Source organism: Oncorhynchus keta, chromosome 10 (assembly GCF_023373465.1).
Source record: "Oncorhynchus keta strain PuntledgeMale-10-30-2019 chromosome 10, Oket_V2, whole genome shotgun sequence".
NCBI lineage: Eukaryota > Metazoa > Chordata > Actinopteri > Salmoniformes > Salmonidae > Oncorhynchus > Oncorhynchus keta.
Window position 1 is genome coordinate 17,860,111 of NC_068430.1, and position 26,491 is coordinate 17,886,601.

The window sequence follows — 26,491 nt, forward strand, 5'->3', positions numbered from 1 at the left end:
AGGGCGTAGAGAGTGCGGTGGGGGCCTGCTGGTAGGTAGGGCGTAGAGAGTGCGGTGGGGGCCTGCTGGTAGGTAGAGAGTGCGGTGGGGGCCTGCTGGTAGGTAGGGCGTAGAGAGTGCGGTGGGGGCCTGCTGGTAGGTAGGGCGTAGAGAGTGCGGTGGGGGCCTGCTGGTAGGTAGGGCGTAGAGAGTGCGGTGGGGGCCTGCTGGTAGGTAGGGCGTAGAGAGTGCGGTGGGGGCCTGCTGGTAGGTAGGGCGTAGAGAGTGCGGTGGGGGCCTGCTGGTAGGTAGGGCGTAGAGAGTGCGGTGGGGGCCTGCTGGTAGGTAGGGCGTAGAGAGTGCGGTGGGGGCCTGCTGGTAGGTAGGGCGTAGAGAGTGCGATGGGGGCCTGCTGGTAGGTAGGGTGTAGAGAGTGCGGTGGGGGCCTGCTGGTAGGTAGGGCGTAGAGAGTGCGGTGGGGGCCTGCTGGTAGGTAGGGCGTAGAGAGTGCGGTGGGGGCCTGCTGGTAGGTAGGGCGTAGAGAGTGCGGTGGGGGCCTGCTGGTAGGTAGGGCGTAGAGAGTGCGGTGGGGGCCTGCTGGTAGGTAGGGCGTAGAGAGTGCGGTGGGGGCCTGCTGGTAGGTAGGGCGTAGAGAGTGCGGTGGGGGCCTGCTGGTAGGTAGGGTGTAGAGAGTGCGGTGGGGGCCTGCTGGTAGGTAGGGCGTAGAGAGTGCGGTGGGGGCCTGCTGGTAGGTAGGGCGTAGAGAGTGCGGTGGGGGCCTGCTGGTAGGTAGGGCGTAGAGAGTGCGGTGGGGGCCTGCTGGTAGGTAGGGCGTAGAGAGTGCGATGGGGGCCTGCTGGTAGGTAGGGTGTAGAGAGTGCGGTGGGGGCCTGCTGGTAGGTAGGGCGTAGAGAGTGCGGTGGGGGCCTGCTGGTAGGTAGGGCGTAGAGAGTGCGGTGGGGGCCTGCTGGTAGGTAGGGCAGGGCGTAGAGAGTGCGGTGGGGGCCTGCTGGTAGGTAGGGTGTAGAGAGTAGGAAGTGGGCCTTGGGACTGGCTGGTGCAGGTGGTGTCCTAGGGCGATCAGAGGGGAATACTACAAAGCAGGATCAATGAGTTAAATTGCTGAAATATTTAGAAAAAACATTCTATTTAAAAAAAAGAAAGATGGGAATGGGAATGGTCTAATTGACCCAACAACCAAAAACACGTATCCAAGTTTAGCTTTCTTGTTGAACTAGAAAATCAATAGTTACTTGTAGATGTTTATCAGAGTTAGCTGCCTAATTAATTAATCCTGCTTTGTGGGATACCCCTCTGGAGCATTTGTCAGGAGGAAATTAGGTTCCGTTGTTATTAAAGGGAAGGTTTCTATGGCAATGAAGTGAGCCATGCGCACAGAGAATTTTGTTGGGAGTGGAGGGGGCTCAGTAAGAGATGGATTTCAAAGCAAACAACCGCCTCCATCTCATCTCTCTTGCCCTCCCTTTTTTTCATAGCTCCTCTTTTAACTTTGATAATCTGTTTTCATAGTCACACAGTGGAGCTTCAGAGTGGATTATTTTGTGCAAACCAAGTCATAAATGCTAATTGTGTAACAGTCCCCCTTCCTTACAAAGTGCTGTCCAATCTCTCCATACGGAATCATGCACATAAAACCACACTCACTCCAGTGATAGATATACAGAAGCAGTCAAAAGTTTGGACACAGCTACTCATTCAAGGTTTTTTCCTAATGTGTACTATTTTCTACATTGTAGAATAATAGTGAATACATCAAAATTATGAAATAACGCATATGGAATCATGTCGTAACCAAAAAAGTGTTTCACCAAAATAGATTTTATATTTGAGATTCTTCAAAGCAGCTTGGCGACAGCTTTGCACACTCTTGGCATTCTCTCAACCAGCTTCATGGGGTAGTCATCTGGAATGCATTTCCAGATGACTTAACGTGGAATTTCTTTCCTTCTTAATGTGTTTGAGCCAATAATTTGTGTTGTAAGGTGGTATACATAAGATATTTTTTTATTTATTTATTTTTTATTTATTTTACTAGGCAAGTCAGTTAAGAACAAATTCTTATTTTCAATGACGGCCTAGGAACAGTGGGTTAACTGCCTGTTCAGGGGCAGAACGACAGATTTTGTACCTTGTCAGCTCGGGGATTTGAACTTGCAACCTTTTGGTTACTAGTCCAATGCTCTAACCACTAGGCTACCCACATATCACTATGTGGTAAAGACTAAGTGCATATTATAGCTAGAGCAGCTCAAATAAGCAAAGAGAAATGACAGTCCATCATTACTTTAAAACATGAAGGTCAGTCAATATAGAACATTTCAAGAACTTTGAAAATTTCTTCAAGTGCAGTCGCAAAAACCATCAAGCTCAATGATGAAACTGGCTCACATGAGGATCGCCACAGGAAAGGTAGACACAGAGTTACCTCTGCTGCAGAGGATAAGTTCATTAGAGTTACCAGCCTCAATTTTCAACCCAAATAAATGTTTCACAGAGATTATTAATAGACACATCTCAACATCAACTGTTTAGAGGAATCAGGCCTTCATGGTCGAATTGCTGCACAGAAACCACTACTAAAGGACAACAATAATAAGAAGAGACTTGCTTGGGTCAAGAAACACGAGCAATGGACATTAGACCGGTGGAAATCTGTCCTTTGGTCATACTCTACGCAGAGTAGGTATGATATCCGCATGTGTGGTTCCGACCGTGAAGCATGGAGGAGGAGGTGTGATGGTGCTTTGCTGGAGACAGTGTCTGTGATTTATTTAGAATACAAGGCATACTTAACCAGCATGGCTACAACAGCATTCTGTAGCGATACGCCATTCCATCTGGTTTGCTCTTATTGGGACTATTATTTGTTTTTCAACAGGACATTGACCCAAAACACACCCCCAGACTGTGTGAGGCTATTTGACCAAGGAGAGTGAAGGAAAAGCAGCCAACAAGTGCTCAGCATATGTGGGAACTCCTTCAAGACTGCTAGAAAAGCATTCCTCATGAAGCTGGTTGAGAGAATGCCAAGAGTGTGCAAAGCTGTCAATCAAGGCAAAGGGTGGCTACTTTCTATATTGATTTGTTTAACACTTTGTTATTTCATAGTTTTGATGTCTTCACTATTATTCTACAATGTAGAAAATAGTACAAATAAAGAAAAACCCTGAATGAGTAGGTGTGTCTACAGTTTGACTGGTAATGTATGTCAAATCTGTCTCAATGTAAACCTTCTGTACATTGACTTAACCATGTCTCCTCCCCGTTCACTTATACAAGGATGTCCCTGAAAGTAGAAAGATGCATATACAGTGGGGCAAAAAAAGTATTTAGTCAGCCACCAATTGTGCAAGTTCTCCCACTTAAAAAGATGAGAGGCCTGTAATTTATCATAGATACACTTCAACTATGACAGACGAAATTAGAAAACATTTTCCAGAAAATCACATTGTAGGATTTTTTATGAATTTATTTGCAAATTATGGTGGAAAATAAGTATTTGGTCAATAACAAAAGTTTATCTCAATACTTAGTTATATACCCTTTGTTGACAATGACAGAAGTCAAAAAGTCTTCACACACTGTTGCTGGTATTTTAGCCCATTCCTCCATGCAGATCTCCTCTAGAGCAGTGATGTTTTGGGGCTGTTGCTGGGCAACACGGACTTTCAACTCCCTCCAAAGATTTTCTATGGGGTTGAGATCTGGAGACTGGCTAGGCCACTCCAGGACCTTGAAATGCTTCTTACGAAGCCACTCCTTCGTTGCCCGGGCGATGTGTTTGGGATCATTGTCATGCTGAAAGACCCAGCCACGTTTCATCTTCCATGCCCTTGCTGATGGAAGGAGGTTTTCACTCAAAATCTCACGATACATGGCGCCATTCATTCTTTCCTTTACACAGATCAGTCGTCCTGGTCCCTTTGCAGAAAAACAGCCACAAAGCATGATGTTTCCACCCCCATGCTTCACAGTAGGTATGGTGTTTTTTTTGGATGCAACACAGCATTCTTCGGAGTCAATCACCACCTTCCGGAGACACCTGAAACCCCACCTCTTTAAGGAATACCTAGGATAGGATAAAGTAATCCCCCCTTAAAAGATTTAGATGCACTATTGTAAAGTTGCTGTTCCACTGGATGTCATAAGGTGAATGCACCAATTTGTAAGTCGCTCTGGATAAGAGCGTCTGCTAAATGACTTAAATGTAAATGTAATTCTTTGTCCTCCAAACACAACGAGTTGAGTTTTTACAAAAAATTATATTTTGGTTTCATCTGACCATATGACATTCTCCCAATCTTCTTCTGGATCATCCAAATGCTCTCTAGCAAACTTCAGACGGGCCTGGACATGTACTGGCTTAAGCAGGGGGACACGTCTGGCACGGCAGGATTTGAGTCCCTGGCGGCGTAGTGTTACTGATGGTCAGCTTTGTTTCTTTGGTCCCAGCTCTCTGCAGGTCATTCACTAGGTCCCCCCGTGTGGTTCTGGGATTTTTGCTCACCGTTCTTGTGATCATTTTGACCCCACGGGGTGAGATCTTGCGTGGAGCCCCAGATCGAGGGAGATTATCAGTGGTCTTGAATGTCTTCCATTTCCTAATAATTTCTCCCACAGTTGATTTCTTCAAACCAAGCTGCTTACCTATTGCAGATTCATTCTTCCCAGCCTGGTGCAGGTCTACAATTTTGTTTCTGTTGTCCTTTGACAGCTCTTTGGTCCTGGCCATAGTGGAGTTTGGAGTGTGACTGTTTGAGGTTGTGGACAGGTGTCTTTTATACTGATAACAAGTTCAAACAGGTGCCATTAATACAGGTAACGAGTGGACAGAGACTCTTAAAGAAGAAGTTACAGGTCTGTGAGAGCCAGAAATCTTGCTTTTTTGTAGGTTACCAAATACTTATTTTCCACCATAATTTGCAAATAAATTCATTAAAAATCCTACAATGTGATTTTCTGGATTTTTTCCCCTCATTTTGTCTGTCATAGTTGAAGTGTACTTATGATGAAAATTACAGGCCTCTCATCTTTTTAAGTGGGAGAACTTGCACAATTGGTGGCTGACTAAATACTTTTTTGCCCCACTGTAACATGCTGACCACACCGTTCGTGTTGCAAAATAAATGTACAGTTACATGTTATTCAATTATTGCACCCACACTGGTCTGCGTAGCCAGTCACTAAAATAGAACTCGGTTCTATTTGTGACGCTTGACGAGCTGCATGTCCCGCCTGTCTCATTTCCTCATTGGTTTTTAGGAGCATGTACCCACATGGGTAATTGAAAGACGAACTGAGGTCCACACTCCAGTCCAGTTGGTGGTGGTAATGCACCTTAAAGTTGGTTGCCAACCGCCATATAAAGTCCAAAGAAAAAGAGGAGCCTGAAAGAGGAGAGATTACTAAAAACTAACTCGGTTTACCCTTTTACCTGTGGATTAATTGTCTAGTAGAGGACCTTGTGTAATTCAGTAAAAATAACACCCAATGTTTATATCCCAGGACAAATTAGCTAGCAACAGCAAGCTAGCTAGCTAAATTGCCATAAATGTCTAATGCATTTCAACCTGTCCTCAAATTAATATAGTTGGTTCAGAGTTCATTTTGATATTTCAACCTGCTTGTCCTGATTGCGACTGGTGTGGGTGAACAAAATCAGCATGCGTGTGCGATGGATGCGATGGCGGACGCATGCGAGCGGTCTGGTCAGCATGGTGCGGCAAGGTAGCCTAGTGGTTAGAGCATTGAACTAATAACCGAAAGGTTGCAAATTCGAATCCCCGAGCTGACAAGGTACAGATCTGTCATTCTGCCCCTGAACAAGGCAGTTAACCCACTGTTCCTAGGCTGTCATTGAAAATAAGAATTTGTTCTTAACTGACTTGCCTAGTTGAATAAAGGTAAAATAATTGTAAAAAATGTAATTGTGTGTAATCCATGTGAGACCATTCCATGGAGCCCTTTCAAAACTAGCCTAACTAAAGTAACACTCTTTGTTGACTCTTGATTATGTTGGATAACCTCAGACAAAAAGTTTCTTATAATCAATCTATTCCTTTCCTAAATTGTCCTATTGTATGGATTAAGTGGCTGCAGCGGAGAGTACATTGTTTTAATCTTTATATTTAAACACCAAGTGTTGTATATAGTTCCTAATCTATTTGAAAAAGGGAGAAAACATATCCTACAAATATTGATGACCAAACTTGTAGATATGAAAATGGTAAAACAAGTTTCAATGAACCTACAATGATTGGAAAGCAGTGCCCCCTTGTGTTCAGTTGGAGCACTTCAGCATCTGAGAGCAGGGCAGCAGGGGATGTATTGAGACCAGACTTGAATAATCAAAGCCAGATGGCATATGACACATCAAAAGACCAGCTGGCTGCCAGACTGAGAAGTCTTTATATCTCCTAACCTAATTAGTTCAAGCTAAACAAATCACACTTATATTGTAACAAACCATGATGATGCAGCATCATATTATTAAAAATTAGATATAGAAGCACATGTAATACTATCTACCATATATTAAATCATAACTAAAATTGTGACATTTGGTCATTTGATCATGGTTGAAATTCAGGTGATAACACTAGATAACAAAATCTGCTATTCTTCCTAGGATGAGGTTCTTCATCGGGTGGGGGTGGCTAGAAAGGTCAAATCTAGATGGGATATAGCTTTTGTCAAATTTACATCAAAAGTATATTTATTTTTTGCTAATCCTAATACTAACCCTTATCCTAACCTTTACCTAATTCTTCTAACCTGTTACGTTAATTCTCCTAACCTGCTACATTAATTATCCTAACCTTAACCCAATTCTCCTAACCTGCTACATTAATTATCCTAAACTGCTGCGTACATTTTGACCAAGCGTTTATCTCTTCTAGACAAAACCGTCGGGATATATCTATCTCCTTGTGTGCCGCTCCTCTCAGGCCTCTAGGGAGCGCCGGTGGCTGTTGGACGGACCACTCATCTTTCTCCTTGGTCCTGCGTGACGAACTGATCCCTCCTTTAGCAGGACCTGTGTAAAATGTACATATAACAGGCACATAGGAGAAAACATTGATGTTGAAAGTACAGTGCATTACGTCATAATAACTTCACTGACAGCCTTATTAGTTACGTAGGTGACAGCCTTATTAGTTACGTAGGTGATCAAGATGAAAGAAAACATTAAGAAAATATTTTGCACAAAAAACATCCTGTAGTACAAGGATATGTAAAGGAAGTCTGTGTTTTAAGGTGTAAGTGAATGTGAATATTTGTCATAGCTCACCCCTTTCATGATTCTCTGGCGTAGTTCTCCCTGGGAGAGAGGCCGCTCTTCCTCATCAGTGAGAGGAGACTCCTCTGTGTCATAGTCATCCCTGAGGATCACAATCACACACACCAGGTAAGACATAGCCACACAGGGTAAATAAGCTCAAATCATAACACAAAAGTACCAACCCTGTGACAGGAGGCTGTATGATGATATTTTGTCTGGGAATCTCAGGGTTCTGACCGAGTAGAAATCGGGCAAGGTCTTTTGGGTCATACTCCTTATCGAGATCCTGTGAGAAACAGAGAGAGGGATACATACATGGTACAGTCTGTGATATGCGTGCACATACAGATCGATAGTAGACTGATGCCAGATCTGTTTGTGCCGTCCTGCCAACAGATCTGGGGCCAGGCTAGACTGATATGGGCCATTAGGAGTGATTCTGGGTGTGCATGTTAGTTACCCTGGAGTTGAGGAAGGCCTGCATGGTGAGCAGCTGGTTGGTCCTCTGTTCCACCAGACCCAGGTAGGTCATGATGTTGTTCTCCCGGATGCCAGAGGACGAGCCCAGCAAGTCCTCCACCACTGAGCGATCACAGTCCATCTTATGGAACACACTGTTCACTCCTACCCCATCACAAACAGTCAGGCAAACATAGAACATTATGACTTCAGTATAAAGGCCAATTTTTCCTTTCATCATATACAGTGAGTATATCAAACACTAGGAACATCTTCCTAATATTGAGAACAGACTCAATTAGTCAGGGGCATGGACTCTACAAGGTGTTAAAAGCATTCCACAGGGATGCTGGCCCATGTTGACTCCAATGCTTCCCACAGTTGTGTGAAGTTGGCTTGATGTCCTTTGGGTGGTGGACCATTCTTGATACACACAGGAAACTGTTGAGCGTGAAAAACTCAGCAGCGTTGTAGTTCTTGACACAAACCGCCGTACCTGGCACTTACTACCATACCCCGTTCAAAGGCACCTAAATATTTTGCCCATTCACCCTCTGAATGGCACACATACACAAGCCATGTCTCAATTGTCTCATGACTTAACAATACATTTTTAACCTGTCTGCTCCCCTTGATCTACACTGATTGAAGTGGATTTAACAGGTGACATCAATAAGGAATCATTGCTTTCACCTATTCAGTCTATTTCATGGAAAGAGCAGGTGTTCTTACTGTTTTGTACACTGTGTAAATCTAACATGTAATGTATCAAAGTAAGTATGTTTAGCTCTGTACGTGTGTGTACGTGTGTGTACGTGTGTGTGTGTGTGAGCGAGAGACAAAAAGAATGATAGGAGAAAGAGACACAGAGAGAGACACAGGGAGAGAAACAGAGAGAGAGAGAGAGGCACACAGAGAGAACAAGAAAGAAAGAGAGAGACACACAGAGAGAACGAGAAAGAAAGAGAGCGACAGAGAGAGACACACAGAGAGAGAGACACAGAGAGACCAAGAGAGAAACAGAGAGAGAGACACACACAGAGAGACCAAGAGAGAAAGAAAGAGAGAGACCGAGAGAGAAAGAAAGAGAGAAAGAGGTTTAGAGTACCTGTCTTTATCTGGTCCAGGATCTTGCTCACAGCACTGGCCAGGACTTCATTCTCGTGTGCCTGAGACTCTGTGTCTCTCTGTTGCTGATCAATGTCTCTCAACAAAGCATGGTGCTGCTGCTTCTGCTGCTGCCCCCTCACATTAAACTGCTCCATCTCCCTCTGGGTCTGACACACACACACGTTAGTAATGTGCGGATCTGCTGGTTGTTCACCCACTCCCGCCCGTAATTGCTAATAACCCATCCGCAACCGCCCGACTATATGTGATAAAGTGAAAAGCCTTTTTCGATAGGCCTATGTTTCTGCTTATAATTTCAGACATTTTGGTAGGCTGATATTCAACTTGTCTATAACAAGATACTGTACATCCCACTGGGCACAGATGTCAATTCAACGTCTTTCAACATTGGAAACAACGTTGATTCAACCAGTGTGTGCCCAGTGGGATGCAGCTTCTCTTCTGTCATTACTTGTTTCCCTGGAAGACTAAATAAGCCTTGTTAGCAGGAATAATGTCACAAATTAATAGAATGAATGCTTCCATCTAGTTGACATGGATAATGTCTGTTTCTCTTTCCACTCTGCTACTCTCGCACAGCAAAGACGTTTAGGGACCGGCACTGCTAACATCCTCTCCATCTTTTCACCAAATATTTCCCAAACATTACAGAACTTTTCTGTCCCTCCCTGTTATTGATGTTAAACTCTCCATTTCGCAGCTTCTCTCTTATTGAATTAAACTCTGACATTGTCCTTTTTGCCTCAGTGGATTGATATGAACTTTTCTGCCCAAGTTCTGGAAAGCATTTGGTGATTGCCGTGTATTTTTTTTATGCATTGTTTTCTCTTTATTAAACCCACCCGCCACTCATCCATACAATATTTTATGACCCTAAACCCACCTGCCCTGCAGATGACTGCAGGTTATGAGTCAACCCGCGCATCACTAACACAAGTGCACACACAGCATGTGCACACAATCAGAATACATGGAGGACTGAACTGTGCACTCAAGGTAAGCAACCTCATACTGACCTGGTTAATTTGGTCCCTCAAAGCTTCAGCCTCGTTGTTTTGCTCATTAACATAGTTGAAGAGGGCAAAGTTCTGATCCTCGACTAAACAGCAATAGAACCACAAGAGGAGCATTAACACATATCAACTGCACACAGAGGTAATAACAGACAGCGTTTGGAGTTTGCATTGTATTAATATGTGTGTGTGAAGGTCAGGACTGACCTTGGATGAACCTGGTGACCAGCATGTCCAGGTCTTCCTCTCCTGTGATATTCTGGATCCTATGGAAGACTTCCTCCAGTGTGTCCACTGACTCCTCTCCAGAGTCCAACCTCCTCTGTTCCTTCAACTCTGCTGCTGAAACACACAGCCATCATCATACTCATCACCCTCCTCATCACCATTATTTTCATCATCTGTAGTAACATCTTTTTCATCATTATCCTCACTTTCATTCTAGTATTTTTCTATCACTCTTAAGTCACATATCACTCCCCAAGTCACATGTATGTTATAGCAAACTCCAAAATGAAACATCACAAGCATGTGTGCGTCACTGTGCGTGTGTTCTAACGCTCAGTCATACCATGCCTGCGGCCCAGTTCTTGCCCCTCATCCTGGCCACTCCTCTCACTGCACTTGGTGGTCATGAACTCTTTGAGGCGGCGTTCGTGTGCGATCACCCTCTCCAGCTCCTTCATTTCAGCGCTGTACTGAGACAGGTCCTTTACTGCCTTCTCCCTCATCATGATCATCTTAGACTGGGCCTCCACCCTGGCACAGAGAGACAGATCGAGCCATAGATATTTACCACATGAAACCTAAGTGCATGTGCAAACTCATAGATAAACGCAACAAATACAGTAGCCTCCATTTGAAATATGTAAGTAAGGATTCTTACACATATTAAGCAGGCAGACACATTCAACTCTCATATCTCACCTGACATCATATGCAGCAGTGGAGAGGCTGACCATATCTCCGATGTCTTTCCGGATCTCCTGCAGCTCCTAGAACAGGAAGCAGGGTTTAACTGGAGTCATGTGACCTCTCTCTGTCCCTGGATTTTGATTGGTCTCAGTGTGACCCCTGACCTTGTCCAGTCTGCGGTGGAGCTGCTGGAACCGGACCCGCTCCACACGCAGAGTCTCCAGGTCCTCTCTCAGGTGGCTGTTTTTAGTCAGCTGCTCGTTGAAGCGAATGAGGGCCTGCAACAGTAATAGTAGACAGGTCTAAGTGATTTGAAAATAAAAAGAGAATGGATCATTGACAGTGTTTGACAATATTAGGCAGCAGGCTGTACTACAGTACTGTGTGGTACTAGGTTTAACAGTGCTATCCAATTTTGTGTTGGCCTGAATGTGACAAGACATGCTACTCACTCTATCTAGTTTGTTCTCCAGGGTGCGTGAGGCCTTCTGAGTTTGTCGGGACTGGGACTTTTGGCTGAGAGTAGCAGTGACCTCGCCTCTCCTCAGCTCTGTCAGCTTTCTCTCCATGCTAGAGATCTGGCCCCAGCACATAGACATGGAAACTTCAGCTCACGAAGGGGGTGAAGGTTCTGTGTGTGTGTGGCTGTGCGTGCGTGTGAACCTCCTGTACCTCCTGCTCCAGCTCTGCCTGACTCTGCCTCTCCCTCTCCACCTCGTCCCCCACCTCGTCCCTCTGTTCCAGCATGGAGCGCAGGGTCTGGGCATCCTCACTGTCCCGCTGCCGCCGGGATAGGCTCTCAGACACACAGAGACTACGCTGTAGCTCCTCCTGTTCCTTCTCAAGCGTCTCTATCTCCTGCCTACATATTACACAAACAAAAACAGACACGCCGAGCATACACATTCATACATTGTATTTCACACACAGACACTGTGAAGGTGATGTGTGGTGTACCGGTGGACTCACCGCTGTCTGCGTATGTGATCTTGAGACTGGATGCTGTAGGCCAACCGGTCTCCCCCCATGATCCGGAACTGTCTTTGCAGTTTTCCCATCTCTGTTTCCGCTGGAGCACAGTACACCAAATGCAAATGTTGACATTTCTGAGAACAAGTTAGTTGGTGAATTAATTAGCTAATCCTTATGCTGGTCATACAAAACACATACTATACCTATTCCATCAATATCCATGTCACTGCTGTCAGAGTGGACACTGGTGGCTGATCTTCCTCGAGGCATGGTTTAAATTGTACTCTGGGAACAGTAAACAATTAGCTAGACAAATCAGTGGTTTTACTTGGTTTGCGGCAGATCTATGTTATCCTAGCTACTTCAAACAAGGATAGGAAGGGCATTCTTCTATCCCTCCTGATTTACCATTTCACATGTGAAAAGTAAGCACAAAGGAATATGCAAAACATTTGCAGCTAGCTAGCGAACGTTAGATGGCAAACCACTTAAGCTTGCTAGCTAGCTGGACACTAGAAATAGGTAATCTCTGATTTAATTACAGCTTCCAAAAAAGTACAAAATTATGTCAAGTGTTGTAAGCTAATTGACTAATACACTACAGAGTGAGTCACTTACCTGTAGGAACTGAAAAATTGTAGTTCGCGCAATTATCCACGGATACCACTTTTAATGCCGACACGCTTGTCTGCACTCCTCTTTCTCCAGTTGTTAGCAACCGTTTCTAGGAGGACATGATGACATGAGAACGGCCACAGAGGGCGGTGAAGGGACAGGGACCTGCTGACAGTTTTCATACCACTGGAGATCGCTCTACACAAGTGAGAGGGTGATGATGCTTACTATTAAGAGAACCACAAATTGTATAGAAAAGCTATTTCTTTAGCTTTAGTTTTATTTATAAAAACCTTTGGTATGACTTTAAATTATTCTGCTCTTTTTCAAAAAAGTCAAGTCCTAGAGTACAGGGTTAAAATTGTGATGGGATTGGGGTAACCTAGACAGACACACAACACAGTGGTGTTTGCTGAGTGCAGATGGACTCTTACCATGGCTATGCTGCATTTTGCAGGACAGGCAGCCCTGTGCTACTTACTACTCAATAAGAGATTCCACGGCTGACCAGTCAGGACATAGACAGTCAAAGCAAACATCCAACATCACTTCCACGGTCATTACACATACACAGTAAGGAATATACTTTGCTTAAGTACACTAGCTGTGTTAGCTGCAGATTTTTGGTTACCAAAAAGTTCACAAAACACAATGGATATTTTGGAAAAGGTGTATTATCAATACAATAAGCATAAAAAAGTAATGTTTCAAACGACCAATTCAGGATCAGTGGCATTTCAAAATATATTTTTTCAGCAGGGCAAATAACATCAGTATAAAGACAGCAATATGTTTGTTAATAAATAAATACAAATTGATAACTAAAACCACACTACTTAAATTAATCATATTAAAGTCAGATGAAAAAAATATATTAAAAAAAAAAATCACTTTTGATAGTGGTTGAATATCTCCCAACTAAGGTCTATGCCATAGGAAGCTCTCAGCTGATCACTAGCTACCTTCACTAAGGTAAAAAAAAACAACAAAAAACTATCAGCCTCCAAACATAAAACACTCAAATGCTAGACAAATGTCAAATAGAAAACAGACAAGAGAAACAGAAAAAAATACAGCACACTACAAAACATTGCTTTTGTAAATAAAATAAAACTATTGTAAACAAAAGGAAAATAAGTGGTTAAAGATATTTGGTCTGTATGATTTTGATCATAATTGGCTATTAATTTTGTATATCATATCACAAGATGCAATACACTTAGCCAGAGCATAGAACATAACTTAAATAAATAATTGCTACAAAGACAGGAATCTTAATTGGTGACTGCCATCTCAGGTATTTGGTGTGTACGTCCATCTGTCATACTATCAGTTATGACCACAAAACAAATACCTTTCAATTGGAGCTTCAACATATCCTTGTTAATACAGGCATAGCTTGTCTGTTTGAACTGGGAGGTATATTAAATGCTACTTTAAGATATGTCTATATACTCATTCATTGTGCTTTTTCAAGCACACAACAGTTCAGCGTTGAATCATACAGGGTGAGGATATCTGCTCGGAATATAAGGTACATTTTCTTTCACTGTTTTTGCTGCAATGTTTTTACTATATCAACAATGTAAGAATGAGTGTACATTGACTTTCCTTTCATGATCATGTATTTTCTTTCCAGCTCCTTTTGCCATGTGTGTAATTGGGCTTCCTCTATTTTCATTGAGTACCCTCTATCCCATCACTGAGGAGCCCTAGAACCAAACACGTACCTATACTTTATGTACTAGTACCATCTGTTGGTGACACTGGCCCTCTTCATGAAAGACCAACGCAAGATAACTGGCAAATACTCAAGGTCAACAATGTCAGTTTCTAAAACCTAAACACAACATCATTGTAATCGATTGTTCAAGCACTAACAAAGGACTGAAGAAAACCTCAAATACAACGTACAAAGTTCAATCCAGCATCCAATGGCAATAGGCTACCCAAAGGGTATAAAACAGCCATGCGAAATGTTAAGACATCCATCCGCCAGGGAAACCGAAAGCTAATGAGTTTGTTTGAATGGGGATTCAGTGGTGAGTTTAAAGAGAGAAGGCAGTTCCGACAGTCCAGTTCTACCATTGATTCCCCCCCACAGAGAGAGAGAGTTTAGAATTGTATATTTTTTAACCTTTATTTAACTAGGCAAGTCAGTTAAGAACAAATTCTTATTTTCAATGACGGCCTAGGAACAGGAGGTTAACTGCCTTGTTCAGGGGCAGAACAACAGATTTTTACCTTGTCAGCTTGAGGATTCGATCTTGCAACCTTTCAGTTACTTGTCCAACGCGTAACCGAAATGTGTGAATGCGTAGAATGCGTGGGGATTGTGTGCTTTTGGGAAGGGGGGGTATGGTCACAGGGTAAGGCCTCTCTTCTGTTTCTCTTCCATCGGTCATCCATCTCTCTCTACCTGATGCACTCCTCCTCCGATGGGGTGTCTGATCCCTCGTTCTCGCTGTCCTCCAGCTCGGGAAGGTCTCCCCACAGCAATAGGTTCAAACCTGCAACAGAAGACGCAGCGTTTGCTTGTGCAGGGACAGTTTAAGGAACAGTCTTTCCTTGCCGACAAGCTAAGTCAATAACAGATTGGCTAAAGTAGAAACAGCCTGGCATTCAGGCTTTGCACGACCTCTCCAAATAATTCAACTTCTGCGTTTCTGAGTGCTAAGTCATGTGGTAGTGGAGATCAGAAGAGTCAACACATAATGCCAGGCATGTTGCAATGTGTTGTGTCAGTCAGCCAGTGTTGCTTAGCCTTAGGGGATATCGGTATCTTGTCACAAACTGTGCATTTAGGGTAATTCTTCTTTACATGTATATTACTTTGACTAACTATGGTTTTAGGACAGTCTTCTCGGAATACAGTCTATTGTTCATCAATTGGTAAGAGGGGTAAATCCATTTGAATTCTGTCACTTTTTGACAGCATCCCTTTTGATATAAAAAAACAACGACTTTCCATATATGTTTGGCCATGGAAGAAGTGGTCATAAAGTGCCTTTTTGGACCTCAATAACAAAACCTTTCAGGACATAAAGACCCATTTTGCATACAAAAATACATTTGAATTTTTGCATATGTTGTAGTTTAGAGCCTATTTCACGTAATCTTTGGCTTATGTGTTGTGCCTGCCATCGGATGAAACACAACATGCTCTATTTTCCAGAAATGATACAAAAATAGTTGGACAAACATGTTTGTCAGCTTTTAAATTATATCCATCTCAACCGTCTATCTTTTGGGTCAACTTTGAGCACCTTTATCTCTTGAATGTTTGGCGCTCAGGTCAAAAAAGTCACTTTATGAGCAATTCTACCATGGGCAACTATGTATGGAAGGTTTTTTTCAAATCAAAAGTGTGATCAAAAGGGTGTCAAAAAGTGATTACATTCAAATGGATTTACCCAGAGGTCTGTGAGCTTGGAGTTCTAACCTGTAGGATCCAATCTGTTAAGGGTGGACACAGCATCACTGTTAAACATCCAGAAATGGCCATTGTTACAGGACAGCAGGCAGGGCTTACATGGGGCTACCACGTGATACCCCACAAAATTACCACTGGAGAGGGGGATTGAGAGAGAAAGGGGAAGTAAAGAGTGAGAGGGAAATAGATAGAGAAAAGGGGAGAGGGTGAGAGAGAGATATGGAGGGAGGGAGAGATAAAAAATGTCAGCGTTTTATAGCGAGCACCTGTGAAAGTGCTAACTATCAGTAGGTGTCTGTTATCTGACCGATGTGTTTCTGTGTACAACAACGAAGCCCTGGGGATACAAAAGGGTCCTGACAAAAGCCTCACTGTACCCGACAAACTGCTGGCTGAACAACTTTCCAACTGAAGCACAACACTTGACATGGACATTTGCAGACATTAACATTTGCATTTTCTAAGGTAAATATTAATAAAGCAGCCACAACAATTGTCTGTCTAGTAATGCTATTGTGTAACCACAAAGCACATATATAATGAATGCAAACTGGTTAGTGTAATGTGAGTGGCCAATCTGTGTTTGCAATAATGCTACATACATACCATTTCAGACAGGCGATGTCTCTCAGTTTGCATTTGCAGCTCTCTGTAGAGTAGCAGCTGGCCACAAAGTCAACACTTCTAGAAGAGGGGGTGTTATGGGGATTGTTAAAGAACAAAGGGGCACCATCACATTCTAGCCATAGATGGAGATAATGGATTAGAATTTAACCATTATACTTCCTATATCTCACAGTATCACAAACACTCAACATATGAAGTTATGAGCCCCTCCAAAAAAAAGACAGTGATGAGAGATCCTCATATAAACCATAACCGTCATTAGCTCATTTGTCACAACTCATTCAGTGATAATTTCATAACATAGTGGTTTTATTGCTTACCTGTTGGGCGGTATGTCAGTAGAGAACAGCTCAATTTCTGTGTCTGCGAGAAGTACTGCCTTCATTCCTCTTGTGCAGAGTAGACTCTCACAGTATATACAATTCACTTGAGTGACACATTTGTTTTTGAAGTTGGAGGTAGACATACTCTTTAAATACTGTTCTTCTAGCTTTCGAATCCCAATGTCCAGAGGAAATGTGCGTCAGAACAGATCGATCAATGTAGCAATGGTAGCTGATCTGACGCTAACGTTATTTAAAACGCTATTTAGCTAACTAACTGTTCACTATTATTGTTACTAAATAGCTAGCTAGTTCGTTGACTAGCTATCAACAGTTAGCTGGAAGTTAGCAGCAGGTGAATTATAAAAGAGAAGCCACAAATTAGACGTTTCCACGTCCAATGTTATATTGGAGGTTTAGCTAGATAGTTATCGATCCTTGTTGATAGCGAGTAATGTGGTTGATAGCAATCTACAGTAGCTATCTACTTGTCAAAACAGAGCCACAAGCTAACATCACGAGAGTGACCATAATAACAAAGCACCATCAGATGTTCAAATTAGCTCTTGCCATTTTCTATTTATCTTCAACCTGCTCTTCAACGACGAACGTTAATTCGTTGCGGTCACAGATTCAGTACAATGTAATAGCCAGCTAGCTTCGTTGTTGTGTTTATTGTTTACAACTTCCTGGTAGCTACCGATACTTCCTGAAACATTTTTAAAAACAGTCCTATGTCGAATTTCGATTGGCTCTCGAGGACAAAAAATATATTCCATTGGGTAACATAATCGCACAACTACAAAGCTGATTGGGTACAAATATATCAAGACCGTCGCCTAAGTAATAATGAGGGGATTCAATTCATCTGGACCGTGTGTTGCACCGTGTGAAAGTTTGCAATGGTTTCGGAAGCGGGCTACCTCCCGGGCGTGAGCCAGGTGCACGGTTCAAAGCCCACGGCGAAATCGTCCCAAAACAAAAGCGACGTAATTAAGCACGTGGAGTAATTAGTAGGATTCTGTGTTTTGCAAAAGTGATTGCTTTTGATTAAAAAAAAAACGCTTTATCTGCCAATGAAAACTGAATATTCAAACATATAGTGTATGGAAAATGTCACGCTTTGCCCCAAACTCAGCATAATCGAATTCACAACTATCAGCCATTCAATGGCGAAGGGTTTGGCTTTGTCCCTTTACATTTGTATTTCTAATAAAATAAGAGTTGCAACCTAAATAATTTGCACATATGTACCCCTCCAACACAATGGTCTCAAGGTTTACAGACATTGTGTACAGACACGTGTACGTTCTGCAATGATGGACCTGAAACGCGGACACATTTTTTGTTATAGTTGTTTGTACACTATTAGATTTTGGAGCGATGTGGAGTAGTACATACTGAGTAAAACTGGTCACTCTGTTGATATTAAATGTTATAACATTTTTTAGACAGTACTCCGAACTCTTTGAAATGTGCAACTAATGTCATGATTTTGGTTGGTAAATTGTATATATCAACAAAACCAAATATTTTAAATTAAGTGTTTGTTTAAATACCCTTCATGTTGTTAATTGAGTCTCTGAAATTAGTAAATAAGAAGAAAAGCTTTTCTACAGTCCAATATTATAATGATTATATTCTGAGTAAGTGTCATTGTCACATTCTCTTATGCTGTCATAACACATTTTTCTGTTTTTGTTTTGTTTGTCTTTCATGTTCTTGTCAATTCTTGATCTCAATGACGTCTGATTGTCTGTTTATTTTATTCCCCCCAAAAAGGCTCAGCATAACTGACTCCGCTCCTTGATTTTATGCCAATCCTAATCAATTCAACCAATCGAAAGATGGAAAACTCTCCTCTTGTTCCATGAAAAGAGGCGGGGTTATTTTGGAGAATTTGTGAGAAAAACACCTCAAAACTCTTCATATGGGACGGAAATGAAATAGGAAAGCTCGTATTTGTCATCGAAATCGACATAAGAGGTAAAATGTGGTGCATGCTTTAAGCAACTCGCGTTGTAAAACATGTGCAATGCTGTATGTTTATAGCACACACACAGAAAAGTGTAACATTTTGCAACTCATACGTTTGGACAAGAAATTCTAGTAGCTAACTAACGTTAGCTAGCTAGGTAACGGTATCCCAAAGACTTGGCTAGCTCGTTAGCCTTACTCTAGTACCGAGATTTCCTATGGCTAACTAGTGAAACCAGTCTGATCGCTAAGTTCATCATTCTTTAAACTTCACTTATCTACAGGGTGTCTGTAAAAAAGACCAAGTTTTTATCTTACAATTCAATGTTGCAGCCCTCTAAAGGTGTTGTCTCTCATTTGTAAAGTTAGTTTAGTAAAACCGTTATAACTAATATGCCATTAAGCAGACGCTTTTATCCATAACTCATTGGTTGACATTGTAATAAGCCTATGTTTTGCAAAGCGACGAAATGACTATCATTCAGTTTAAACCGATGAGATAGGCCTATTTTATAACAGTACTGGAGTTTGTTAAACTAATGAACACTTAGTAACTGCTTTAGTCTGCTTATATACAAACCCTTAAAGAGATTCTCCCGTACTTTTTAGCCAGTAGTTCTGAAAATAGCACTCGAGACAAAAGTGGTCCCTGAAAATGGCATACTAAGTCACCTGTGTAGATATTTGCACCATGCCATTGGCCTCTCTCTTGGTCTGCTTGCGTGTGGATCTTACTAGCTGTCACTCAAATGGCTAGTGGCTGAAGCTCATTGGCTGGAACTCGAATTGCTAGGGGGCTGACCAACGTGGGGGAAAGTGTAAGGAAAATTGCTCTGCACATATTCCAGAAAACAGACACTTTTCAAATCTAACGAGTCGCTAATATGTACATTAGTAATTTAGCAGATGCTCTCATCCAGAGCAACTTACTGTAGTACTAATGAGTGCATACATTTGTTGTACCTTTTCATACTGGTCCCCCATGGGAATCGAACCCACAACCCTGGCATTGTAAACACCATGCTCTACCAACTGAGCCCACAGGACAGGTGCTATCAGTTCCGGAGCATGTCTTTAATAAAAGTAGTCCAGAGTTATGATGTTTTCTGAGTGTTTGCTGTTCTCAATGCACCGAAGTTGAAAACTGTGTTCTCAGGAAAATTATATTGTCAATGTCATGGACCACATTGGACTGACATATTTATATTCATACCTTTATCTTTATGTTCTCTGGGCTTTTTCCAATATTACTATTAATGGGCCCAGCATGAAACAATCTATTCCATTTCTATTAGGCAATTTGTCAGTAGCCATACAACAATTAAGTATAGTCAGATAACCCCTATTTGTTATTACAGTGTAGTATGTCGGCAATGGTCCATTCACCAACTCTGAGCATCACTGTCTATTATGAGACCCACAGTCGGATTTGATCTGACTGCCCTCCCAAAACCCAGTTTCTGACCCTATCACTGCAGTACCAATAAAGGTGTCTGTTAATGTAATTTGAATGATGTATTATGAGAACCACTGCACCCTCTACAACCACTGTGATTATTTGACCCTGCTGTTCATCTATGGACGTTTGAACATCTTGGCCATGTACTATTATAATCTCCACCTGGCACAGCCAGAAGAGGACTGGCCACCCCTCAGAGCCTGGTTCCTCTCTAGGTTTCTTCCTAGGTTCCTGCCTTTCTAGGGAGTTTGTCCTATACACTGTGCTTCTACATCTGCATTGCTTGCTTTTTTAAATTTTTTAGGCTGGGTGTCTGTATAACACTTTATGACATTGGCTGATGTAAAACTGGCTTTATAAATACATTTGATTGAATGTATAAAGGCCAGAGTATTTTATCCATACATAGGCCTACACTGTGTTACATGTAATAATGAATATGTATGGTCAAGCAATGCTATTTATGTATCAACCAAATGAATGTGGCACATGCACAGTGTATGTCTGTCTCCTTGCCTGCATATTGGCTTCCTAGCTCATCTATGTACCCCACTCTCACTCTAGGGGGAAGAGCATAGAGCCAAGGAGCCAGCCCAGCCTCTGACCGTCGTGGTGACAGCCACATACTGAAGGACTAAACTTTTTGGGAGTCTCCTCATCCGACCTTGCTGACTCGTTGGTTATTGTTGGTTTGGAGGGAATGCACATATCCTCCGTTTGCTCTGTAACTGATTTTGAGGACACATTAAGGAAAGGATCCAAACGAATGGGAATGCGGCAGCGCCAAACTCTCACAATGCGGGCAGAGTGAAGGGGCAGAACACAATACCATTCCACGGGCTGTGGGGGTTACTCGCTACAATATTTCAGTGGGATATTCTTCCAGACGAAATATCATAGTTACTCTTTTTTTCCCTGATTACTTCTTTAACCCAGTATTGCGAAGTCTAGTGTTTTTGAGTAGAAGAACCAGCCATGACGTCTCCGGCCAAATTCCGAAAGGACAAGGAGATCGTAGCCGAATATGAAACTCAAGTTAAAGGTAATACTTTTATAACAAGTTTATATTGTTAAACATGCTGCTCCTTGCGCTCATGTAGGCTATCCTTTCCACAAAGGCTTGTCGCATTTATTTTCCTGTTCGTGGATACGTCAACGTGGATAGGATCATTTATCCTTGTTTAGCATACCCAAATATTCAAACTATAATAGCTTATTACTTTTACCAAAGGTTCAAAAAGTGTGGGTCCTTTGATGGGTTTAGTAGGGAGATTATTGTTGTTTAATTGTCATCATAGCCTACTGCGGTGTCAAATCAAAGCGTTCTATTGATAAGAACATCTCGATAGCAACATTTTATAGAGACTAGCCTACCAAACCGTCCGCAGATAATACATAACATCTGAGAGCCTTATGTTTGAATTATGCGGTATTGGTGCGTTCATATACCGCATTAATACGACATTATGGGATTTTGCTCTCCAGGTTGAGTATTATGTGTGTAGCCTACTCGCAGGGTTTAGATTCGACAAGCCTGTGGAACAACGCAGGGCGTTTTCTCTCCCTGCATGCTGGTGTGGTTCTGTTTTAGAGAAATTCATTTCCCGGTGTCTTCCGTGTTTCGTGTGCGAGAGACAGACATCGGGCATTCAGACCAACGTTAGGAATAGGACCAAATTGTGAATTAATGGCCTGTCGCCTCACGTGAGAGAGTCTGTCCGAGGTTCACGGATGTCGCCACGAACCGGTCGAAGGGAGCACCAGTGGTTTTGTCGAGTTTTCTTCACGGGGGAGTGGGGAGAGAGGTGGGCTGGGGTGGTGTTTAGCGGGTTAACTCTTCACTCGCTGATGGTTTATCGATGTTTGTTGTCATGGTGATCATGGTATTGTCATGGTGAGGGAGTCAGTCATGTTATATTTACATCTGAGCTGGGGAAATGTAGCGGTAATATAGCTTGGAGAGGAAACTGTAGAGTGAGAACAGGAGAGAGAGGACAGGATATTACCCTCCTAATGAACAGCACCGCAGCCACCGAAGATGAAGTGATAAGATCCCTTTACCCTCATCTTCTCCCTCTCCTCTCTGTAATGGGTTTGGGAAGGATGGAGGAAAAGGGACAGACAACACTTCATCATAAACTAGTCAGGGTAGCTGCATCCCAACAGTCTGAAATAGCTGACTCTCCCCCCTCTTTACCTCATTTCCATGACAATCCCTGCTATAACTATGCCACCATCCATTCATATAGGAGACAGGACAGGTTTTAAACAGTGAACAGAACAGACAGGAAGAACAGGAGAGGAGGAGAGGAAACATTGTATTAACTTTATTCTGTGTGTTTGTGACATGACAAACCAGTAAGTACTGACCCCTGCTTCACAGAAGGGAAGAGACGGGTAGAAAGAGAGGCTGGTTGGTCCAATGAGGAGGAGACTGGGAAGTAGAACCCATGTCCTCTCTCTCTTCCTTTATTTTTTGTCTCTCACCCCCCACACAGGGAATAGAACAGGGAAGCAGGGCAGATGTTTTCACAAATAGTATGGCTCTTTATTGCTAAGCAGCATCTTAATGAAGCCATGTAGGATCTGAGATGTTGACAGTGACATGTGTTCTGACGGTGACAGTGACATGGGTTTCATGCCTGGCCAAGTGGCTTAGACTGCTGCACGGGGTCTGTGTTGAGTACGAATGAAAAAGGAAAGCGTTTTGAAGTAGAACATTTGTTCTTACTAAAATGTCATAAGTAAATCTACATAATCTATTTCTAAGTGTTTTCTGCCATTTCGTGTCATGCCCATTGGACATGACAGTGTTGCGCTTGTGGATGAGCTTGTGGACAGATTACCATCCTGGTGTCTGGTGTGGTAGGCTGTGGCTGGGAGATTCTGAGGCTATAGCAGGCTGTTGTGTCCTCCTGTTCTCTGAGGACAGATTACCATCCTGGTGTCTGGTGTGGTAGGCTGTGGCTGGGAGGTTCTGAGGCTATAGCAGGCTGCCGTGTCCTCCTGTTCTCTGAGGACAGATTACCATCCTGGTGTCTGGTGTGGTAGGCTGTGGCTGGGAGATTCTGAGGCTATAGCAGGCTGCCGTGTCCTCCTGTTCTCTGAGGACAGATTACCATCCTGGTGTCTGGTGTGGTAGGCTGTGGCTGGGAGATTCTGAGGCTATAGCAGGCTGCCGTGTCCTCCTGTTCTCTGAGGACAGGAGGACACATCACTGTCTTTAACAGCATGCAGAGTTACATGTCTGTTTACCAGTTTGTAAAGAGTGTCTATTGTGCTTACCAATGTAAAGGGTCTTGTGAGTTTGTGCTGCGGTTTTTAGCATTGTATAGAGTTTGTGTTTGTCCGATATTTTCCTTGCAAAAAAAAAACAATACAGATGACCGATATTTTACATTTTAACGGCCTTTAAATCTTTCCAGTACAGTTAAATAGTTAACACAGACACATGGACGCAGCGGTCTAAGGCACTGCATCTTAGTGCAAGAGGCGTCACTACAGTCCCTGGTGCGTCACTACAGTCCCCGAGCCCCATAGGTCGGCGCACAATTGGCCCAGCGTCGTCTGGGCGGTCATTGTAAATAAGAATTTGTTCTTATTTAACTGACTTGCCTAGTTAAATAAAGGTTACAGACACACACACACACACACACACACTGACCAAAAAGTTATTTTGTTGTCATCGGGCACCTACAGTGCTGGTTATAAAAAACATCTAGCTAGCTCATGGATGCAAACCATGTTCTTCCCCCAAAACAAAGCAAAACGACATAATCTGTTTCAGTAGCCATAGTTAGCTAGCTAACTGTGTAGCTAGGTGTCATCATATAAAATAACCCTAATTTATAAGACAGTTCTTATTTGATTAATGGTGGTTGGACCCATCTATGTGAAGCTAGCCACAATAAGGATTAGCTGCTGGATCCACACAGCAGACATTGTGGGCTAGGTTAGGAATGCTGTGTTGCACGTGTAGTGCGTTAAACTAGACATCGGGCTGATACCGACGTTGGCATTTTTAGCTAATATCGGCTATATATATATATATATATATATATATATATATATATATATATATATATCGAACCGATAGGTTCACCGATATATCCCTAGCCATAATCTTTCTGATGGGGGGGGGTCCTGTTAGTGTTTTTAGTGTGTATTAGGGTGTGTGTGTATTATAGAGTGTGTATTATAGTGTTTGTGTGTGCGTGTGTGTGTGTGTTATGGTGTGTGTGTGTTATGGTGTGTGAGTTATGGTGTGTGTGTGTGTTATGGTGTGTGAGTTATGGTGTGTGTGTGTATTATGGTGTGTGTGTGTGTGTGTGTGTGTATTATGGTGTATGTGTGTGTTATGGTGTGTGTATTATGGTGTGTGTGTGTTACAGTGTGTATGTGTTATGGCATGTGTTATGATCACCCAATGCTGTGAGTCCTCAGATCCTGTCTGTCTACTCTGACATTACATGCAGTCTGTTAGGCCAACATGCACATTTTGCAAACACACGTACACACACACACACACACACACACACACACACACACACACACACACACACACACACACACACACACACACACACACACACACACACACACACACACACACACACACACACACACACACACACACACGGATTGGAGATCAGTGTGAAGCTGCTGAATAAACCAGCTATGTCTTGTCCTCCTCTCTGTCTTAATTCTGCTCCTATCTTTCTCTGTCTTAATTCTTCTCCTGTCTCTCTCTTTCTGAATAGCTGTGGTGTCTCCCCCTCCCAGCAGAGCCCCACTAGGACATTCATCTGCACCCTGCAAGGAAAGCACATGTTCGCTCCAAGGAAAATGAATATATTCACCCCTAATAGCATTATTGTGTCAGGCCAACTACACACATTCACACGTGCAAACGCATACACTGACCCACACACACACTCGGCTCTGCATAGACAGTTTATTGTGTTAGGCTCTTGAAAGGGGGAGGTGGTAGGATGTGTAGGGGTTGTCAGCCCCTCTTCCTCTTCCTCTTTCTCCCCATCCTCAGGGCTGGTCTGGCAATAGGAAAATAAACCTATGTAACTCCTCAGCCCTGTATTCCAGACCCAGCAGCTCAGCAGAGCAACAATGAATAGCACGCCCCATTTCACAGCTTTGGAATTCCACAGGCAAACTTTTCCCTGTTATTCCCAATCCAATCCCAGGTGGTGTGAGAGGAATGTCACTCCTGCACAGATGGAAATGTGAAGAGGAAATGGAATCCTGATCATCTGGTGGTCTCGAGTACAACACAATTACTCAAAACGCAGTTAGACAGTAATAAACAGACAAACACATAGAGACGACAGGAAGGCAGACAGACACACACACACACCAGGATTTCCGTCAGCTGGTAATTGACGGCTTCTGGCCGTAAAAAAGCCTGGAAAGCTGATTAATTCAGTTGTTGCGGTCAAATGAACCAGGGATGAAAAAACAACAGCAGGAAGACTATCAGCGCGTCACACACCACTTTACAATGTGAGCTGGAGGCAGTATGCATTTTGAAAACATAATATCAAGTAAAACAATGAAGTATGAGGCATGTCTTACCTTGCTTGAAAATCCGACCATAGAAAGGTGGATGCAATTCTTTTATAAAGACTAAATAGGCAGTGTGTGAGTTTCAAGTTTAGGGAAGCTTACAATTTATTCTACCGTTTCTACCGATGCGCCTGTCAGTTATGATTTTCATGCAGTTGAAGTCAGAAGTTTACATACCCCTTAGCCAAATACATTTAAACTCAGTTTTTCACAATTCCTGACATTTAATCCTCGTAATAATTCCCTGTTTTAGGCCAGTTAGGTTCACCACTTTATTTTAAGAATGTGAAATGTCAGAATAATAGTAGAGAGAATGATTTACTTCAGCTTTTATTTCTTTCATCACATTCCCAGTGGGTCGGAAGTTTACATACACTCAATTAGTATTTGGTCGCATTGCCTTTTAAATAGTTTAACTTGAGTCAAACATTTTGGGTAGCCTTCCACAAGGCTTCCCAAAATAAATTGGGTGAATTTTGGCCCATTCCTCCTGACAGAGCTGGTGTAACTGCGTCAGGTTTGTAGGCCTCCTTTGCTCGCACACGCTTTTTAAGTTCTGCCCACAAATTTTCTATGAGATTGAGGTCAGGGCTTTGTGATGGCCACTCCAATACCTTGACTTTGTTGTCCTTAAGCAATTTTGCCACATCTTTGGAAGTACGCTTGTGGTCATTGTCCATTTGGAAGACCCATTTGTGACCAAGC

The 26,491-nt window shown here is 42.7% G+C and overlaps 3 protein-coding genes across 8 annotated transcripts in view; 1 reads left to right on the forward strand and 2 right to left on the reverse strand.

Moving 5' to 3' along the window:
- Positions 1-6,100: 6,100 nt before the first annotated feature.
- odad1 (outer dynein arm docking complex subunit 1) lies at positions 6,101-12,549 on the reverse strand. Of its 2 annotated transcripts, none has more exons than XM_035777245.2 (15): positions 12,391-12,549; positions 11,976-12,057; positions 11,770-11,869; positions 11,473-11,662; positions 11,253-11,378; positions 10,965-11,078; positions 10,813-10,880; positions 10,457-10,644; positions 10,093-10,224; positions 9,889-9,971; positions 8,850-9,018; positions 7,743-7,906; positions 7,465-7,568; positions 7,292-7,382; positions 6,101-7,036 (listed from the first exon to the last, which is right to left on the reverse strand). In XM_035777245.2, exons 2-15 carry the CDS (start codon positions 12,040-12,042, stop codon positions 6,944-6,946), a joined length of 1,689 nt encoding a protein of 562 aa, XP_035633138.1. In that variant the 5' UTR covers positions 12,043-12,057; positions 12,391-12,549; the 3' UTR covers positions 6,101-6,943. The 2 variants fall into 2 exon arrangements, with proteins under 2 accessions (XP_035633138.1, XP_035633137.1); XM_035777244.2 differs by having other exon boundaries at positions 10,093-10,227.
- An 84-nt stretch (positions 12,550-12,633) lies between these two features.
- LOC118388322 (protein FAM72A-like) lies at positions 12,634-17,597 on the reverse strand. Its single transcript, XM_035777246.2, has 4 exons — positions 16,768-17,597; positions 16,427-16,504; positions 15,830-15,954; positions 12,634-14,897 (listed from the first exon to the last, which is right to left on the reverse strand). The coding sequence occupies exons 1-4, from the start codon at positions 16,911-16,913 to the stop codon at positions 14,803-14,805; spliced, it is 444 nt and encodes a 147-aa protein (XP_035633139.1). The 5' UTR covers positions 16,914-17,597; the 3' UTR covers positions 12,634-14,802.
- Positions 17,598-18,641: 1,044 nt separating this feature from the next.
- The window catches only part of LOC118389629 (SLIT-ROBO Rho GTPase-activating protein 2-like), a 179,993-nt gene continuing 172,143 nt past the window's right edge, over positions 18,642-26,491 (forward strand). For all 5 annotated transcript variants that reach the window (XR_008144391.1, XM_052526582.1, XM_052526584.1 and 2 more), the window contains exons 1-2: positions 18,642-18,756; positions 20,771-21,248. Coding sequence is in view for 4 of the 5 variants with exons in the window: in XM_052526582.1 (XP_052382542.1) it covers positions 21,182-21,248 (67 nt within the window). In the remaining variant the exon portion in view is untranslated. The remainder of the gene's footprint in view (positions 18,757-20,770; positions 21,249-26,491) is intronic.

Excerpts from the sequence above, each read along its gene's own strand:
- odad1 (XM_035777244.2), bottom strand. The coding sequence starts at position 12,042 with ATGCCTCGAGGAAGATCAGCCACCAGTGTCCACTCTGACAGCAGTGAC. Across the intron at positions 11,379-11,472 it reads AGGCAGAGCTGGAGCAGGAG|ATCTCTAGCATGGAGAGAAA; the intron begins GTACAGGAGGTT and ends TGCTGGGGCCAG. Across the intron at positions 10,881-10,964 it reads TCCACCGCAGACTGGACAAG|GAGCTGCAGGAGATCCGGAA; the intron begins GTCAGGGGTCAC and ends TTCCTGTTCTAG.
- LOC118388322 (XM_035777246.2), bottom strand. The coding sequence starts at position 16,913 with ATGTCTACCTCCAACTTCAAAAACAAATGTGTCACTCAAGTGAATTGT. Across the intron at positions 15,955-16,426 it reads GACATCGCCTGTCTGAAATG|TGGTAATTTTGTGGGGTATC; the intron begins GTATGTATGTAG and ends CCCCCTCTCCAG. Across the intron at positions 14,898-15,829 it reads TAACAGATTGGATCCTACAG|GTTTGAACCTATTGCTGTGG; the intron begins GTTAGAACTCCA and ends CTTCTGTTGCAG.